The sequence below is a fragment of the Canis lupus genome, chromosome 2 (genome assembly GCF_048164855.1).
Source record: "Canis lupus baileyi chromosome 2, mCanLup2.hap1, whole genome shotgun sequence".
NCBI classification, from domain to species: Eukaryota; Metazoa; Chordata; class Mammalia; order Carnivora; family Canidae; genus Canis; species Canis lupus.
The window spans coordinates 86,236,534-86,254,130 of record NC_132839.1 but is presented as its reverse complement, the minus strand read 5'-3'; the positions used below and the strand labels follow the sequence as shown (position 1 = coordinate 86,254,130).

The 17,597-nt window shown below is 51.1% G+C and overlaps 1 protein-coding gene and 1 long non-coding RNA gene across 4 annotated transcripts in view; one reads left to right on the top strand and one right to left on the bottom strand.

Annotated features, from left to right (window-relative positions):
- Positions 1-179: 179 nt before the first annotated feature.
- LOC140622950 (uncharacterized) lies at positions 180-4,772 on the bottom strand. Of its 2 annotated transcripts, none has more exons than XR_012022612.1 (3): positions 4,451-4,772; positions 4,235-4,321; positions 180-4,088 (listed from the first exon to the last, which is right to left on the bottom strand). It is a non-coding gene; the product is annotated as an uncharacterized lncRNA (long non-coding RNA). The 2 variants fall into 2 exon arrangements; XR_012022616.1 differs by having other exon boundaries at positions 4,479-4,758.
- A 52-nt stretch (positions 4,773-4,824) lies between these two features.
- The window catches only part of SLC34A2 (solute carrier family 34 member 2), a 36,574-nt gene continuing 23,801 nt past the window's right edge, over positions 4,825-17,597 (top strand). The window contains exons 1-2 of one of the 2 annotated variants that reach the window (XM_072808758.1): positions 4,825-4,954; positions 10,237-10,316. In XM_072808758.1, coding sequence (XP_072664859.1) covers positions 4,867-4,954; positions 10,237-10,316 — 168 coding nt within the window. In that variant the 5' untranslated portion in view covers positions 4,825-4,866. Of the gene's footprint in view, positions 4,955-10,236; positions 10,317-15,639; positions 15,704-17,597 lie in introns of those variants that run through there. The other variant, XM_072808760.1, reaches the window with a different exon arrangement.

Genomic DNA, 17,597 nt, shown 5'->3' with positions numbered 1-17,597 from the left:
TTTCCGTGTTGCAACAACGCAACTTATCTATGTGGCTTCTACGAGGCCTCATAAACAATTCTCATTTCAGCTAGAAAGCCAACCCCTGTACTAGCTTCAGAAGACCTTGACCCACCTTGGCTTTGTTCCAAATCACAGCGTTACCCTTGACAAGTCACTGAGGTTTTGAACTGCAGGTTTGCAACATGTTTAATAGGGAAAAATCTCAAAGATCTTAAAGATTCCAGTTCTAATGTTTTGGCTTTTTTAAATCAAGGCCCCCACCCCTCTATCCTGTTTAGGTTTTGTTTTGCATGTGAATCTGAATGCTTTAGGGCAGGTCTTGTTCTATCCATTTCGCCTCAAGCCCCACTACCCCTTATCCCTGTCTGGCCATTCTTGCACTGACCTGCTTTTAATGAAGTACTTGAGCATAGTTTGTTATTTCAACAATTTTTAAAAAAGATTTTATTTCTTCATGAGAGACACAGAGAGGGAGGCAGAGACATAGGCAAAGGGAGAAGCAGGCTCCATGCAGGGAGCCCAGTGTGGGACTTGGTCCCAGGACCCCGGGATCAAGACCTGAGCCAAAGACAGATGCTCAACCACTGAGCCACCCAGGTGTCCCATTTCAACAAATATTAAATGAATATTGTGTATCAGGCACTTACTAGGCCCATCGAACAAAATAAACCCTCCCTCGTGGAATTTACAATCTACAGACAATGGAAAAAAGGAAGTAATACATAACAATGTTATGTGATGACAAGTGTCGAAAAGGAAAATAATACAAAGCAAGGGGCTAAATAGACCTCTGGGTTCTGAGCGAAGCAAAGAAGTAAGTTGTACAACGCCTGTGCCATCCAGGAAGGGAAACCAGTAAGGCTAATGGCTCTACGAGAGGAATATACTTGCCAAGGCTGTGGCTGGTGTGGATGGAAATGAGGTTAGAAAAGCCATAGGTGTGGAGGGTCTGGAAAGACTTTAGAGATTGAGTTGCAAGTGGGATCGGGGACACATGGGAGGCTTGAATAAAGGAGGTGATTTAGTTGATATCAAAGATTCCTTTAGCTGCCATGTTGAAGACTAGATTGTAGAGGATGGGGTGGATGTGCAAAGACCAGTTTAAGACACTAGAAATAATCGGGGTGACAGGGTAGCTAGGCTAGCTAGCTAGCAGATGGTTACCATGACAGCGATGGCGTTGAGCTATGTTTTGAAGGTAGATCCACTTAGAAGGACTTTTTTTAAAAAGCAGAGTTAGGGTGAGAAAGGAAGAAGTCAAAAGGGCACCAATGCAGGCTTTAAAGCTTTGGATCTGAGCAGCGGGGTGAGTCATCCCTGAACTGGGGAAGCCCAGGGAGTCCAGTTTGGAGCATGTCAAGTTTGAAAGGCTGGTGGGACGCACCAATGAGGGACTGTTGAGTAGTAGGCGTTGGAGATTCATGTCTGAAGGTCAGATTTAGGCTGGAGATGATAAATCTAGGGGTTGTCAGTACAGATGACTTTGAAAGACGAGGGCAGGACCCAATGGTGGTCCTGAGCAGCATTTTTAAAAATAGAAAATTTCAGAGCGTGTTGCACATAGTCAGGTTGGTCATCATTCCACGAAACATTTTGTGATGGCTGTGTCAAGATGCAAAATATATTTTACTGTGAGTCGTGGTCAGAAAAGTTTTTCCGTCATTGATCTAAGGGGTGAGTGGAGGAGAGCTGAGGACTGAGCCCTCAGGTGGCACCCTTAGGTGTGCAGAGGACAGGAAAGGGATCCAGCAAGAGAGCCCATGAGTGGGTGGCCTGTGATGTAAGAGGAAAGCATTTTGGGTCAGGAAGAAGGATCATGCACCTCTCACACTGTCCCGAGGTTGAGAAAGGTCACTGAGAGCTGACTTGGGTTGGCCACAGGGAGGGCAGTGGTGAGCTTGGTAAAGAGCTCTTATTTTTTAAAAACTATTGAGAGAGAGCACGAGCAATTGGAGAGACAGAAGGAGAAGAAGAGAAGGAATCTTAAGCAGACTGCTTGATCCCAAGGCCCTGAGATCATGAGCTGAGCCCCAATCAAGAGTTGGATGTTGGGGCACCTGGGGAGCTCAGTGGTTGAGCATCTGCAGGGGTCCTGGGATGGAGTCCCACATCCGGCTCCCTGCAGGGAGCCTGCTTCTCCCTCTGCCTGTGTCTCTGCCTTTCTGTGTCTCTCATGAAGAAATAAGTAAAATTAAAAGTCGGATGCTTGAGCCACCCAGACACTCCTGATAAGAGGAGCAAAAGCCTGGGTTGAATGGGTTCAAGAGAATGGGATGCAGGACGAAGGTGGAGATGGATTATGAGGGACTCTGAGGAGTATTGCTATAAAGAATATAGTAGCTAAGAGGGGGATGTGAGGTCAAGGATGAGGGGAGGTTTCCACAGACAGCAGAAAACCCAGCATTTGCATGCCAATGGGAAACCTTCCTACCCAGGAGGGGGTGTCGTGGAGAACTCAATGACCCAGGAGAGGGATGGTGAGGGACACTTCTGGGAAGTTGTCCTGGAGCAGGTGAGAGGGAAGAGGATCTAGGAAAGGGGGTCTGTGAAAGGAGCCAGGACAGCTGAGCCAGGCGTTAAGAGGAAATGCCAAGGATGTGGGCACAAAGTCAGGAATTTCGGTTAATTTGGTGGAGGGATGGGGATGGTCTCTTCTGAAGGCTTGTCTGCTGGGCAAGATTAGAAACAGTTCAGCTGAGAAGGGGGAGCTAATGGTCCCTGCTTACTACTCAGGGTTAATCCTTAAGTCTTCCCAAGGCTGGTGGCCTGAGACTGGAGCACTCCGCCCGCCCTCCTCCTCCCTGGGACCTGCTGCAGAACCCTTGGGTGACCGTCGGATGGCTGAGCGCTGAGTGGGGCCTAGTGTACCCCACTCTCCCATCAAAATCTCCCAAGGGCCCTGCATCTGCCACCAGGCTCGTCCACGCAGAGTGAGGTCACCAAGAAGGGCAGTCGGGGTTCTGAACAGAGTGCAGTCAAGGGCTGGGGAGTCGGCCTGGGAGGAGTTGAAGTCCACGGCCACTGGTTCACCCTTCCATAGGAACTGGGGAGTTCTGTTGGACGCAGCCCCAGGGGAGAACCCAAACCAGAACAATGTGTAGAAAAATCAGAAATGGAAGGAAATGCACCCAGGCTGCCATGGTGGCTATTCGCTGGTGGTAACGTGCCCCTTTTTGGGGAAATTTCCATTTTCCCAGGAACCATAAATTCCTTTTTATAATTGATCTCTAGTAAATCAGTAAATTCCTCCCTCCCTGCCCCCGGGTTATCCCAGGACTGGAAGGAGATGGGGAAGAGGACAGAGCTGGGGGAGGAGGTGCGGCTCTAGCAGTCCTGCTGTTATCGGTTTTATCTGTTTGCGCTGAAAAATCGCTGGGCTAGATGATTTCTAAGGTTTAGGTTTGCTCCAACTTACACATTCTGTGCTCCTATTGTTCCTGTAAGTCGTCCAGGTGATAGCAGCGCTGCGATTTTATCTGAACGATGTTTTCCACCGAGTTATGGACACAGGTCCATCCCTTCAATTCCTGGGAGAGGGGGAGAGTGTCCTGACAGGTTCCTCGTAGAGGGGGGCGGGAGTCAGTGGGTAGCACGGTGCCTGGATCAGAAGGGGTCACCCTGGCAGCTTCTGGAAAGAAGTAAAATTTGGCCAGACGTACCACCCAGGGAAGGGACTATGGGGCTTGTGCAGTGACCCCAAATTGGGAAAGACCCACTTCCTGAAATCAGATGAGACCAGGGTGTGATGGCTCCACGGCCAAGGTGGGGTGGGGGGCTGCCCACTGCATTCTTCCCTGAGTTACACCCAGGGGACCCTCCCCACCCCGCCCCACATCAGAAAGAATGGCATTAAGTGATGGGTAGCCGTGGAGAATGGCAAGCCTCCTTTCTTCTGTCTGGGATGATAAAGCCTCTGGCAACGGAAGGAAAATACCTTGATTTTCTTGAGTTCCTGTAAGGACAAAGAGCTTGTATTGTTCTGGGTAACCAGCAGTAGTTCCCAGCATAGAACCGTCTGGATACCTGCTTGGTGTAAACATAGACACATCGTATGGGAGCCGCTCCCCTTGCCTCTGGATTCCGTCCTGGGAGAGAGTCCAAGAGGCAACCACGTTGCCATGAGCCGTGGGGGTGGGGGGTGCATTGGGTGATTCAGAGAGTAAAAGCAAGTGGGTTTTTTTGGGGGCCCTCCTTCCTTAGATGAGCCAAGTTCAGATAAGGGGGGGGGTACCTGGCACAAAGGTGGGCCGTGATGGTGATGGTGTCGGGCCGTCCGCTGTCATTCAATCATTCCTCAAACTGCTCCGAGCCAGGCACCCTTGCGGGGTGGGGAGTGGGGCAGTGAGCAAGGCACAGGACTCAGGGGTGCAGGCAGGGTTTTGGTTTTTGGTTTTAGTGTGGGTGGTTTTTTTTTTTGAGCCAATATCTAAAGATTCTGAAATTTTACCGAAAGGTCTTGATTTCTGGCTTCTGACCTGTGAGTGAAGTGGCAAGCGTCGCCCTCATTGCCACCCGTAACAGCCAGCTGGACCTGAGCGGTGGCTGCCCCGTTCAGGGGGAAGCGCTTCAGTTCACTCCTCCGAGCCCCTCTGTGGCACCTGGCCTTGTCACCCAACACCTGTGGCCGCAGCCCTAGGCCGTTGGCCAGAGTTCTGGTTCCGGGAGGGGGCGTTGCACCTTCTCCATGGTAACCACACCCTGAGAGCCCCACTTTCGCTCCCTTGTCTGCTTTGATTTCGTTACTATTCAACAAACATTGACTGAGCAGCTCCTGAGAGCCAGACACCGGGCTGGGCACCAGGCACTCGAAGATTAATAAAGCAGTGTTTGCCCTTCTCCGGAGAGGGCTTCCTGGAGGAGGTGATGCAGGGAGAGGGGAGCAATGAGGCGGGAGGTGTAGACACAGCCCACAGAGGTTCTGCTGGAACAGAGCTGGGGTTTTACTTTACAGGTCAGTGGTTCACAAAATTAAGTGCACTCCGGACTCACCTGTGAGGTTGCTGGGCCACATCTCTAGACTTTTTGATCCAGGAGATCGCAGGGGTGGGGGGTGGGGAGAGGAGTTGTATTGCCAACGGATCTGCTGGGTGTAGGAAGGTGCTGCTGGTGGCACTGGTCTGGGAACCATAAACGTCCTTGGCCATTTGAGCTGTGTCCGGTCCTGCTAGACCGCTCCCCGTGGCCTAGATCCAAGTTATGCCAGCACATGGGCCACACTTTTCTCTTTAGAGGCCACTGGCCCAGAGGTGTGTGCCTCCAGAAAGCCAGGAATGGAGGGGCCACTCTGCTATGGTTTGGGAGCAGCGTGGAGGCCAGCTTCGAGCTGGGTGGGGGCAGGAAAAATGAAGAAAGGAGTCTACAGGTGGAGGACAAATGTTTGATAGAAAACCTCCAAGCTAGACTCTCAGCAGGCAGGAGAGAATGCAGCCACCGGGACACTCTGGGGGATCCTGCGGGACATGGAGGTGTGGACACGAGAGGAAACGCCTGGAGTGTTGTACTTCGGTGCCTCTTGCCTGAGTCTGGATCTGAGTCTGAGCCTGGAGCCGGACCTGGACTTGGACTTGGACAGAAGCATAACCTTTGGAGTAAGGCGGACTCAGGTGAATCCCATCTGACGGGGAAGTAATGAGCCTCCGTGGTCTGGATTTCTTATCTCTAGAATGTAAACAATAATCCAGTGACGAGTCACCGTGAGGATGAAGTGAGGTCATGCATGAGCAGCTAGATTTCGTGCTGAGGCGAGAGCAGAGAGGCTTCTCACACGGATCTAAAAATAAGAACCACCACTGAAGACCTACTGTGGGCGGATCATTCTATCCGACTCGGTGTGTGCACCTGGTAAATTATTCTCTGCCAGTCCACCAGGGTGGCGTGAGGAAGGCTGGGGCCAGGCCTTCACATACAGCCAGGCTCGCGGTAGGTCCTCCGTGAGGCTTCCTGACTGATGTCTGTGCCAGGTCCCTACGTCTAGAGTAGATGTGACACCGCTGGCCAGGGTGAAGGGACAGGGGAGCCCTCGGATGCCAGGGGGAAATAAACAGGATTGATCTGTTGCTCTAGAAGTAGGAGGAGAAACCCATCAGGATAAGCCACGCTGGCAACAGAGAAACAGGATGGCAGGGGATTTTAAGGGAGCATTTAAACAAATTATTTTTCATTTGTTTTTATTGAAGTTCAATTTGCCAACCTAGAGTCCAGTGCTCATCCCATCAAGCGTCCTCCTCAGCGCCCGTCACCCCCTTACCACAACGCTCCGCCCGCCTCCCCTTCCGCAACCCTTTGCTGGTTTCCCAGAGTTAGGAGTCTCTCATGGTTTGTCTCCCTCTAATTTTTCCCACTCAGTTCCCTTCCTTTTGTTTTTTTTTAAAGATTTATTTTTATTTATTTATGATAGACATAGAGAGACAGAGAGAGAGGCAGAGACACAGGCAGAGGGAGAAGCAGGCTCCATGCAGGGAGCCCGACACGGGACTCGATCCCGGGACTCCAGGAACATGCTCTGGGCCAAAGGCAGGCGCAAAACCACTGAGCTACTCAGGGATCCCCAGTTCCCTTTCTTTTTAAGGGAACATTTTAACTTAAAAAAACCAAAACAAAAACTTGAGGTTAAAAAAAAGTTCAAGGTTCTGAGGCCTGATTCATTAAACTGATGATTATATATCATACCTACCATGTGTTCAGTGTATGGAGAGTGGTGGGGAAGGTTTGAGAGCCAGAGAGGCGAGGGTTTGAGATCCTGGCTCCGCCTCTGGTTGTAACAGACCCATAAGGGAAGAAAGAAATGGGCTATGATACTTTCTATTCATCGACTCAAGAAATAATTTAGTTAGAACGTCCTACAAACTTACTTAGGATCTCTTCGTTTTCGCTTGGGCACAGCATTCACGTCTCTTCCTAGTACTGACGATCATTTCTGTGGTTAATCTCCTGTGTCAGACATCTCACGCAGGGCACGTTACCTACAGCACTTAGATTCACCAGTTTCGCGTGTTTGTTAGATCAGTGACCATGACCCTCTGTGGCCGACTTGTTACTAGGCCCCGGCACAGTATCGGACCATCGCAAGCACTTAATAAACGGTGCCTTTACTAGGACTTCAAGCCTTAATTTCACATAACATCATCTTTGAATATTCAACACCCACATTTGCAGGCGAGTTGAGCAGAGATTGTCTTCTGCTTTGACAGATGGAGGGAAATTGCCCCAAATCTGAGGACTCAGGGATGGGGGGACTCACAAGCCAGCATCAACTTCTTTAGAAAGCATTTACCTTAGCGCGGCTCCGTGCTCAGCGGGCGGCCTGCACTTGCTGTAAAGATCTCTGGTTGCAAAAGGAAACTGTGGTCTTAGGAAACACGGAAGGAAAGCTCTGAGCACCGAGCTTGTTTCCACCTGGTGGACACCATAGGGTTCTAACTGGTGCTTTTCCCCCACTTCTAATTGGTGCCTAGAGAGCGGAGAGCCCGCGGCCCCTGGGCTCCAGCCAGGGTAGATCTCCAGCACATTTCTTTGCTTCTTCTTTCACTTATTTTGTAATCAGCCCTTTGTCTATTCGTAAGCTGCCTTAAAATCCTTTCTGCAGCAGCATACAAATGGGGTAGCAAAGAGTCCCCCGTTCCCAGCATCAGAGGTGACCGCAATGATTTGGGGGCATCTGTTTCCAGGGTTTTTTCCTCTGCACGTTTATATGCAGATTTAAGGAAGTTGCAAACAGCCTACCAGGATGCCAGCCTGTGCTCTGGTCCTTTTAGCAGTTTTCCACTTAAACCTGATCCTTCGAAGTCTAGTGCTTTCTCCCAACGACGACGTGCCACGTGATTTGGCATTTCCTGAAGTCTGGCAGCTTCCTGGGGGATAGATCCCCTGTCTGGGGGGCCCGACTGAACAATCCCAACATGATCAGCACTGAAGCGGCTCCTAAAGAATGCGAAAGTTCAGAGTGGTTTTGTGCAGGTGATTACTTGGGGAGCCACTTTTTTGGGCTTTTAAGGTACAATCTGCCTCTGCAGCGGTGGCTGCGGCCAGGAGATCACCAAGCTGCCAGGCCACTGGCCCCAGGGGTAGGGGGCCCGAGCGAGCGGCAGGTGCAGACCCCAGCTGCCGCCTCCTCCAGGCCCAGCCTGAACAGCCGAGTCCGGCGGCCTATACCTGTCTTTCCTGCTTCCGTCACCCGCCGCTTCTTGCTGCTAGAGGGTTTGGCATGGACAGGGCAGGGCCATGGCTTTGCCGGTCAGTCTGGGTATCTTGTCCCCCTGCTGACTCAGGGCAGGGCACCGAGCCAAGGAAGAAGAATGAGAGCCAGGTTCCTGGGGGGGCCCCCATCTCAGGCACAGCCATCTCCCGGGGAAGAGTGCCATCCTCCTCCCCTCCGCAGCCCTCTGTCCCTTGCACCCTGTAAAGCATGCCAGCCCCACAGAGTGCATGAGATTGACAGGAAGAAGCACCTGGGGGCCCAGAGCACAAGCCCTGTAGGCTGGTCAAGAGGGCCCGGGGCCAGGGTCTGCACACCTGAGCATACGTTCTGGTGTCAGGATGAAATTTGGCAGTGCACAGACCCACTTTGTTTGGCCTATTTTTTTTTTTTTTAGGGGTAAATTTCATAAAACTGGTTATCTGGCTTCTCCCAGAAAAGTCCAGAGACCTGGCAACCTCACTCCATGTCTTCCCATACAACACTTGGAGCTGCTCTCTGATGGCATTTCCTGTCCAGGCTGACACAGGACGCACCTGTCTTCTCCACGTGTGATTCCTACCTGCAGCCTGCCCTTGAGGGAGTGACTCCTGCCCCACTCTGGGCAGCACTTTATCTGTTTCCTCATCGAAGCCGGACTGAGCTCTAAAAGCAAGAGCACTGTTTAGAGAGATGTTTCCCTCCCCCGGCCCTTGTGTGTCCTGCTCCTCCAAAGGCTGCAGCGCCGGATGGAGGTGGATAAGCGCTCGGAGAGGTAGAGGCAGGGACACCAGGAGAGGCTCAGGCTGCTGGATTTCCAGGGAGGGGATCTTTCGTGAAGGAAATAGCATGAGAGGACACTGTATGGGCAAGAAGTCTTAAGTCGTCGGTTAGCTGGTGAAGTGTGGGGTGGATAATAGGGTTACCCAATGAGGAAGCACTTAGAAGGAAGAGAAAGGAGGATGATCCTGGCAGAGGCCAGGCCTCCCCTTCACCTCACTTCCCCTTCACCTCAATTCCTTCTAGATCATCATTTGCATGAGAGTAGGTAAACAAAGAGCTAGAGTTTGTGGTTTTTTAAAAGTTTACCCTGCCTTTCGGTGGCTTTTCAGGTAAAGTGGTTGGACAAGTAACTGATGAAAATGTTTAAATGCAATTCCAATCCCCATCAATGCACACAGACATTTGGTAGAAGTTTGGGGGGATGTGGGTAGACTATCGTGCTTTCTACATATTCAACAGAATGTGTGTTAGGCAAGCGCAGTATGTCCGTACCGTCCGCAACCCTACATCTGTGTCACTCTTTACACTTACAATGCCCTTTCCTGTCCTAATTTTTACTAAATTTTCATCACGAGTTAGGGAAGGTAGGTTTAAATGTTGCCCCCATTTAATGGGTATGAAAACTCCAACTCAGGCATCTCCTAATGGATGGATTAAAGAAAATTTTTTTTACCTAATTTTTGAAATAATGTGGATAGTCCTACGCATGACAAGAAATTATTAGATTTTACCCTCAGGTCATCCCAGTTAAGGTCAGGTATATACCTTCCAGTCTGTTTCTTTCCATGGCTACTCCGTTTTTTCTGTGGTACCCCATTGGCTCGTGTCTGGCTTAACAGGATTCTGTTCCCTGTACGTATAAAGCAGTAAATATTTTTTTGCCTACATCACAGCATCATAATATATCAATGGGAAAGAGTTTGTTATACATTCATTTAAGTGGTTTCCAATTGTTTGCTACCATAAGCATGAGCTTTTGTAGGAGCAATTTAAAAACAAAATACTTCTGGGGGAGGGTCATGAGACAATTTAGGTGTAAAACGGAATAGACACCATTTTTAAGCACCACTGTCACTGGGCAGCAGCATCTCCTGAGATACTACACATGCCACCTTCTTTTTCTCCATAGCTCCTTCCACACTGGGTTCTAGAACTTTCAGTTTTGGGGGGGGATAGTTGCATATGGTGGGAATGAGATGCCCTAATGGGCTGTGGGAGATCTTTCTCTGCCAATGGGTGCTCAGGAATCACTCACCTCTTTTGGCATCTCCAACCAGGCATGTGGGACCCAGACTCAACCGAGAGCAGAAGAGAGATTCGAGCCTCCAGGACGGTGTTCAGACACGAGTTCAGAGCAGTGAGTTTCCACCTTAACTTGATCAATTTTTTCTTTTGATTGTAATTAATCAAAACTTCATTCTTAAAAATATGGTCAAAAGTTATACTTTGATAACTCTAAATCCCCTGGGTTTAAAATTTTAAGTCACATGAGATATTTAGGGAGGAATCTGCACCCCAAATCCCAGTCCCTCAACTCAGGAAGAAGCCATTTCTTTGGAGATCTGCTGTTGAGAAAAGAAGCCCCATGACAATCTTCACAGAGTTTTACCATTTTTTGTAAAATGGCCCACAGAACTAGGGTGATAAGGACTGTGGGCAAGGGAAATGCTCAGTGAAAGTTTGACACGTGAATGATAAGGAGTGTCCATGTGTAAAATTTAGAAAAATGTTCTGGGCAGAGGGATGGCAAGAGCAAAGGCCCTGGGGTGGGAACAAATGAGAGAAGCAAAGAGAATGTGGAGTGAAAGAGAAGCCACCTCTTTCTCTGCACTGGATTCCTGGCCACCATGCAGGCCGTGGGGCCCTGCGTGATGATCCAATCAGCACCCGTTACCCCGGGCCCTCTGTGTGGTACTGACTTGTTAGGCTCATTGCCTTACGGTAGGTCCTAGTAAAGGGGGATTTTAGTGTCGGTGGCTTCAGCGCTTTGGAATCTAGCTCAGTACTTACTATGTAGTAAGATGTTTTCTGATTATCCAAAGTAAATAGTGTTAAGTCAGGGCGGTAAAAGATGCGCACAAATAGGCCCATTAGACCCTTCAGGCTTACTTACTCTTGCTTTTACGGTTTTAATGACCACTAATTACATGGATAAATTAATGAGGTGAGCTATTTTCTTAATCCACAACAGGTCAGAAATAGCAATATAATGATGGCTTCTGATGATGATAGAGCAGGAGGTTACTGCTACATATACTTAGAGTGGCCACTTGGAGAGAGTCTCTACTGACCCAACTGCTAACACTGCAGCAAGGAAAGAAGCAGAGAAGTCATCAGAAACCTCCGCAAACACATATAGACACACACGCGCGCACACACACACATGCATACGCACACACAGGAAAAATCTAAAACTTTGCTGTCTGGGCCTATTTAGGGTAGAGAACCAGCTCAGGTGCTTAAGAAATTCTGAGATTGCCACGAGGTTTTGTAAAATGGCAAGTCACCGGGAGGGTTGTTGGGAGTCCGCTTGCTGCTGGCAGCAAACTCCTGCGTGTGTGCTGTTTTAAAAGTTGATCACAAAACTGGTTAAACACCAGAGACGGAGCAGCAGGCCACCCGCGTAAGCGGTAGCCGTGCTGACGACTATGGCAAACATTTAGGTGACACAGCCGGTAAGTGGCTCCAACCGACTGGCTTCAAAGGATTTCAAACTCCCGTGACAGAGCCCTGCGCCCCTTCGCGTCCCTGTACCCCGCCCCAGTGCCACCAGGTTTTCTGTAAGCTGTTTAATGGTGAGATATGCGGAGGAAAGAAAAAAAAACCCCAAATTAAAAAGCCATAGGATTAGCCCAGCTCAAGGATTTATTGCAAAGCAAATGACCCGTGACCCCAAATGGAGAACATTGTCAATGCCTCAAATCCCTGCAGGGTCCCTCAATCTCACCCTCTCTTTCCCAACACAGTGACCCCCACCCCCCCTTGTGACTTGATGCTAAGTCCTTGCTTTTCTTCAGAGTTGTACCAGCTAAGCGTGCATTCCTGAGCACTGAGTTTCAGTTTGGGCCCATTTGGGAGGGAGTTTCATGCAAGTGGAGTCCCAGCAGTAGGAAGCCCTAGGTCTGGGGGCTCCTCTCCCTCAGCGGTTACCTGTGAGCCCTGTGAGCACCGAGCCACTCCCTCCCACCTGGCCTTAAGTTGTGCATTTCCCTCCCACATTATCCGGCCACTTTTGCCTCCCAAAGTGGAGATTTCATAACAGCATTTCGTTGTATGAGTGTGTTTGTACTTAACAGTCCATCCTATTAATGGTCACTTCGGTGTGGTGCAGGCGTCTCCCTCCATTCTGCTTGGCCTTTTCACTGTCACAAAAATGTCTTTTCCCTTAGGGTTAATGCATCTTGTACGCTATTTAAAAAATCTTTCTCCCGCTCCGAGTTCATGAGCATTTGTTTATACTGCTTTCTACAAGTCTTATTATTTTGGCTTTTACATTGAGATAAATTCTTCGGTGTGTAGGGTGTCAGGTAGAGGGTCAAGTTTCATTTCTTGCTGCTGGGATATCCATTTAGTGCAGGTTACCTTCACCTGCTGTTCTGCAGGGATTGGGCTACAAGTCAAGTGTCCCTATCTATTTTTTTTCTGCTCATACATGTTCTTTGGGCAACACAAATATCCCTATAAGGAAAAGGAGATAAGAAATTAATGAAAATTCTAGCTGGTTATGTGAACGGGTTAATACTTTTAACTCTGGGGGTACCTGGGTGGCTCAGTTGGTTAAGTGTCTGCCCTCAGCTCAGGTCACGATCCTGGGGTGCAGGGATCGAGCACCCTCAGGCTCGCATCGGGCTCCCTGTTCCGTGGGGAGCCTGCTTCTTCCTCTGCCTGCAGCTCCCTCTGCTTGTGCTCTCTCTCTGACATCTTAAAAAAAAAAAAACTTTTAACTGTCAACTACTAGTCCTGCAACATTGGGATTAAGTTATTTCACTTCCCTGGGGCCCCATTTTCTGGCCTTTATCCCTAGCTCCTCGTATTCTAGGGATTAATGATTTAATATATCTAAAAGTGTTTAGGACAATACTCAGGTAAGCACCCTAAGAGCAGTCATAATCTTTAATCTGCAATTTAAAAACTCCTTTACTGTCAAACCCTAATCTGACCTGAGAAAGTTATGCCACGTAGTATAACATTCCTACATCTTCACAGCAAAATAAATAAATAATAAATAAATAAATAAATAAATAAATAAATAAATAAATAAATAAATAAGTAGGTTTGATTGCAGAGTGCTTGCCCAGGCCCCAGAAAGTGTCTTGCATCTTTTTAAAACTGGAAAGTTCTAAATTCTGAAACATCTGGCCCCGGAGGCTCAGTATGGACTGTGGGCCTATATTATTAGCAAGATAGTTTTGTAGCCTTGGGCAAGACTCTGGGTGGGCCTGGATCTTGCCTTAATGATACCACTTAATCCAATCAGTTTTACTTTTACGGGACAACACTCGAAGTTTGTGTGTAAACACAGGCTGTTGAAAGTATGTGTAAGTCCTCAAGGGGGATAGTGCGTTGTATCAGATAGGATAGGAAAGGAACCTGTAGCAATCTGTGCTCCCCTAAACAGAAGGACACGCATACGCACAGCACCTAGATTTCTTCCAGACTTTGTGGAAAAAGGAGCAGAAAAACCATCCAGCACTAGAATCAAATAGATCTCGCCCCTGATCTATTACCGGGATGTATACACCTTAAAAGAAAGCCTCCTGATTGAACCAGCATTTTGCCTTTTCAACTGGAACATAAAAGGGAAAGCTTCCCTTTCCCCATGTTTTTTTGAGATTTTGATCTATTAGCTCCTTGTTGGGAGTGATAGAAAGGCAACGTGAAAGTGGTTTGCTCTGTGCCCCACATCAAAGCCCACAGTGACTGGTTGGGGGAGGCTTGTCGGGGTGAAGGCCCAAGTAAGGCCGCCCCCGTGAGCCCCTAAGATGGGATCTGCAGGCTGCTTGCCCAGGGCTGGAGGAGGAGCTGAGCTCAGAAGCACGGGGCGTGGATCTCCATCACCGGGAGACTCTGCTTTGGAAGTCCCTGTACCTGTGCTGGTTGATCCCTGTCCCCAAGGGCTGCCTTTGAAGTCTGGCACCCACTAGCAAAACCACCGTCCCTCTAAATAAGAACAGCCCGGGCTGATTTGATTTCTGTGCCTACGTTCCAAGCAATATGTCCTGACCCTTGGACTGATGTGCCTCAGCATCTGAGGCCGTGGAGTAGTGACCTCAGACACCAGGTTCCAGATGAGACTCCTCAAAGCTTTGCCCAACACCGGAGGTTCCGGGACGAAAACTATAATGGTTAATATGTACCGAGTGCTCATCAGGAACTGTGCTACGTGCTGTAAATACTTTAGCTCACTCTACGCCGAGGGGGACATTATTCCCATTTTTACACAGGAGCAAAATGAAGGCCCGGAGAGCGAGGGGTAGAACAGGAACCTGAGCTGCGGCACTTTGACCCAGAGATACTGTGGGTAACCAACCACTGACTTCTCAGCCCCGGGGACTGCCCTGCTCTGTGGGTTCTAGGAAGCAGGACTCCTGACTCCCTCCCTCCTATGGAGAAGACAGCTCTGGGGTTGGGGATGAAACCCCTGAAACGGGCCATTCTTCCTTTGTGCGCACACCTGGGCAATGAGTAAGCTAAGCCTCGCTCACCTGCGCTGTAAAAGCAAGCAGGGCCGTGGCCTAGCGAAGGGGCCTGGGTGTTGGAATAAGGTCCAGGTTTGCTCCCCACTTTTGCAAATCCAAGGGATCCTATGCCATGCCTCCTAACCCTTCCAGAAACCTCGCCTAGAAAGGAAGCTACTGTCTCTCACTCCTGAAGGAGTTTGTCTGAGTGTTGTGGGATGTCCGCCTGCACCCAACTGGGCAGCTGGTGGGATACCTGTGGATGGGCTCTCCTCCGGTGGTGGGGGGGGGCAGGTGCTCTCCCGGCAGGGGGGAGGGGGGCAAAGGTGTGAGGTGCCCCAGGGAGTACGCAGAGCAGATGAGGGTGCAGAGGGTGCGATGAGGGACACGGGCGTGGGGGCACCAGGCCGGATGTCCGCCCGCACCCAACTGGGCAGCTGGTGGGATACCTGTGGATGGGCTCTCCCCCGGTGGTGTGGGGGAGCAGGTGCTCTCCCGGCCAGGGCGGGCAAAGGTGTGAGGCGCCCCAGGGAGTACGCAGAGCAGAAGAGGGTGCAGAGGGTGCGATGAGGGCCACGGGCGGGGGGGGGGGGCAGCCGGCAGGGGTGCTCCAGAGGTGGGAGCAGAGCCTGGCTGACCCGCCGCCCGCCCCGGCCAGGGCTCCAGCCGGCCAGGTGTCTCAACCGCAGAGCGGCGGCCGGCAGGGCAGAAAGCACCCCAAACACTGATAAGGCCGAACAATCCGGGCTTTGTTTCGGAAGGATTTGCCTCCGAGTTTCCAGTTGGCTTTTATCTGTCTCAGCGCGTGTGACCGTCCGGCCCCGGAGCTGCGGGAGGCGCCTGCAGGGTCGCGGCGGGAGAGGGCAGGGGCCGGGGTGCGGGAGCGGGGCGCCTGGCGGGGGCGCTGCGCGGGGGCGGGCGAGGTCGCGCAGGTAGGCCGCGGCGGGCGGGCCTGGAATGCCGAGGGGCGTGCTGCCGGGCCTTTGCGCAACCCCGTCGCTATATATAGGGCGGCGCGGGGCTCGGCCGGGCGCCTCCTTCGGGCCTCGCCTGCCGGGCCGCGCCGGTGAGTACGCGGGCGCCCCCCCCCCCAGACACCTGCGGCCGCCCCGGGCCCTCCCCCCGCACCTGCGGCCGCCCCGGCCCCCCCCGCCCCCCGCCCCCGCCCGGCTCCGGCTGCGGGCGCACGGAGAACCCTGCCTGCCCTAAGTGGCCACATTTCTTTTTTCTTCTTCTTTTCTTCTTCTCCGTGCTCCTGCAGTGGCAAGTCCCATGACGCCGCTGATGCGACTGCTCAGGTTGTCAGGTTGCTCGCCAGCCGCGGTGGGCAGCTCAAAAATGCTCCTGGGCGGGGGGGGGGGGGGGGGGGTTCGGAATTCGAGTTCTGGGGAGGGGAATATTGGGGAATGGAAGGGGGCGCCCAGGGATCAGGATGATGGGGATCTTTCCCTTTCCCTCTTTCCCTCTCTTTCTCTCTCTTTTGGTCATTCACTAGCTGTGTACCTAAAGCAGGTTGCTGTCCCCGCCCCCCGAGCCTCAGTTTCCCCGTCTCTGTGAGCAGGGGAGAAGAGGGAACCCTCTCACAGCCTTCCCTGCGCCGCGAATCCCAGGTTGGTGGGGCTGCCCCAAGCCGTGCCCTTCCCACCAGCGCGCCACCACCGTGCTTGTTTGCAGGGTTGCTTCTTCCAAGGGGCTGCAGGGCACCCCGGCTAGTTTGCTGGGCCCAGCGATCCCGCGCAGGGCAGGTCTTTCCAGCTCGTCTTGGGGGAGAGCGGAGCCCACGGTTTTTTAGGGTTTTCCAGAGTCAGAGGGTACTGCCACCGGGTGAGCACTGTGGGGCAGTGGGTTGCAAGGTAGTGTGCAGAGGTGAGGTCGAGTTGGGGGGCGCCCAGCATCTCCCGGCCAGAAAGAGGGTGGCGCATGGAATGGGAGTGAATTCAGGCTCCAGATTCCCAGAGGCGGATGCCTGCCATGGGTAGCTGGCGCGGATGCCAAGGCTTAGACTCATTCATTTTCCTTAGGCAGGTGGCAGCCTTCTGGAACATGTCAATTTCTTGGGGGCAGCTGGGGGACTTCATCACTTAGACTCCTCTCTCTGTCCCTATTTTCCAATCACAAGCCATCTCCGTAGTAGCCCCACTTGCTTCCTCGACCTGTTCCTCTTTCTTCCCCCACCCCCTGTCCTCCTCCACTCTCCGGAGCTGGAGTTCTTGAAGTTGTTCTGGCTTGGGTATTCTCGAAAAAAGTTGTGCCTCGGAGGAGCAATCATTGTTTGAGGTCGTTATGGGTGTTTGAACCTCTTTGCCGGTCCCAGCCAACCAGCTGATAATGATCTCTATTTCTGTAACTTTGGGAGCCGGTGGCGGGAAGAGCGTGCTTGTACAAGGTTTGGATGTTTAACAAATTGCCCCCTGCAACATCCACCCCAAATCACTCAACCATCTCATTGAAACAAGTCCCCAGTGGTGGGAGGACGGACGTCTGGATTATAGCGGTTAAGCACAAAGCTGACGCAAAAATAGTCTGGATTCAGCTTAATGAAGAAAACAGCTCATTGGGATCAGTGATTTGGAATAAACTTAATACCGTTTTCAGCCCCCTTCCTCCCTGCCCTCCCTCGGTCTCTCCCCCTCCCTCCGCCATAGGGACAGAATGACAGTATCATCGGGAAGTAGGACACCCCACTGCACTGTGCACCAAGGGCTGCAGACAGGTTGCAAGTGTTTAAAGTGTTTTTGATAATGAGCTCTTTTGACCCCAACCCCCAACAGTGCAAAATAATAGACATAGTAAAAAAGGATTTTGCTTAAAACTTCCTAAGTGTAAATTGAAAGTGCACCGTGAGGGTGTGGTTGGGAATACAGCCCAGGTTTAAAGAGATAGAGTTAATGCCTTTTTAAAATCCCCTTCGTGCTTCTAGTCAGAAGTCTAAACTAAAGCCATTCATCAAAGCAAAACCC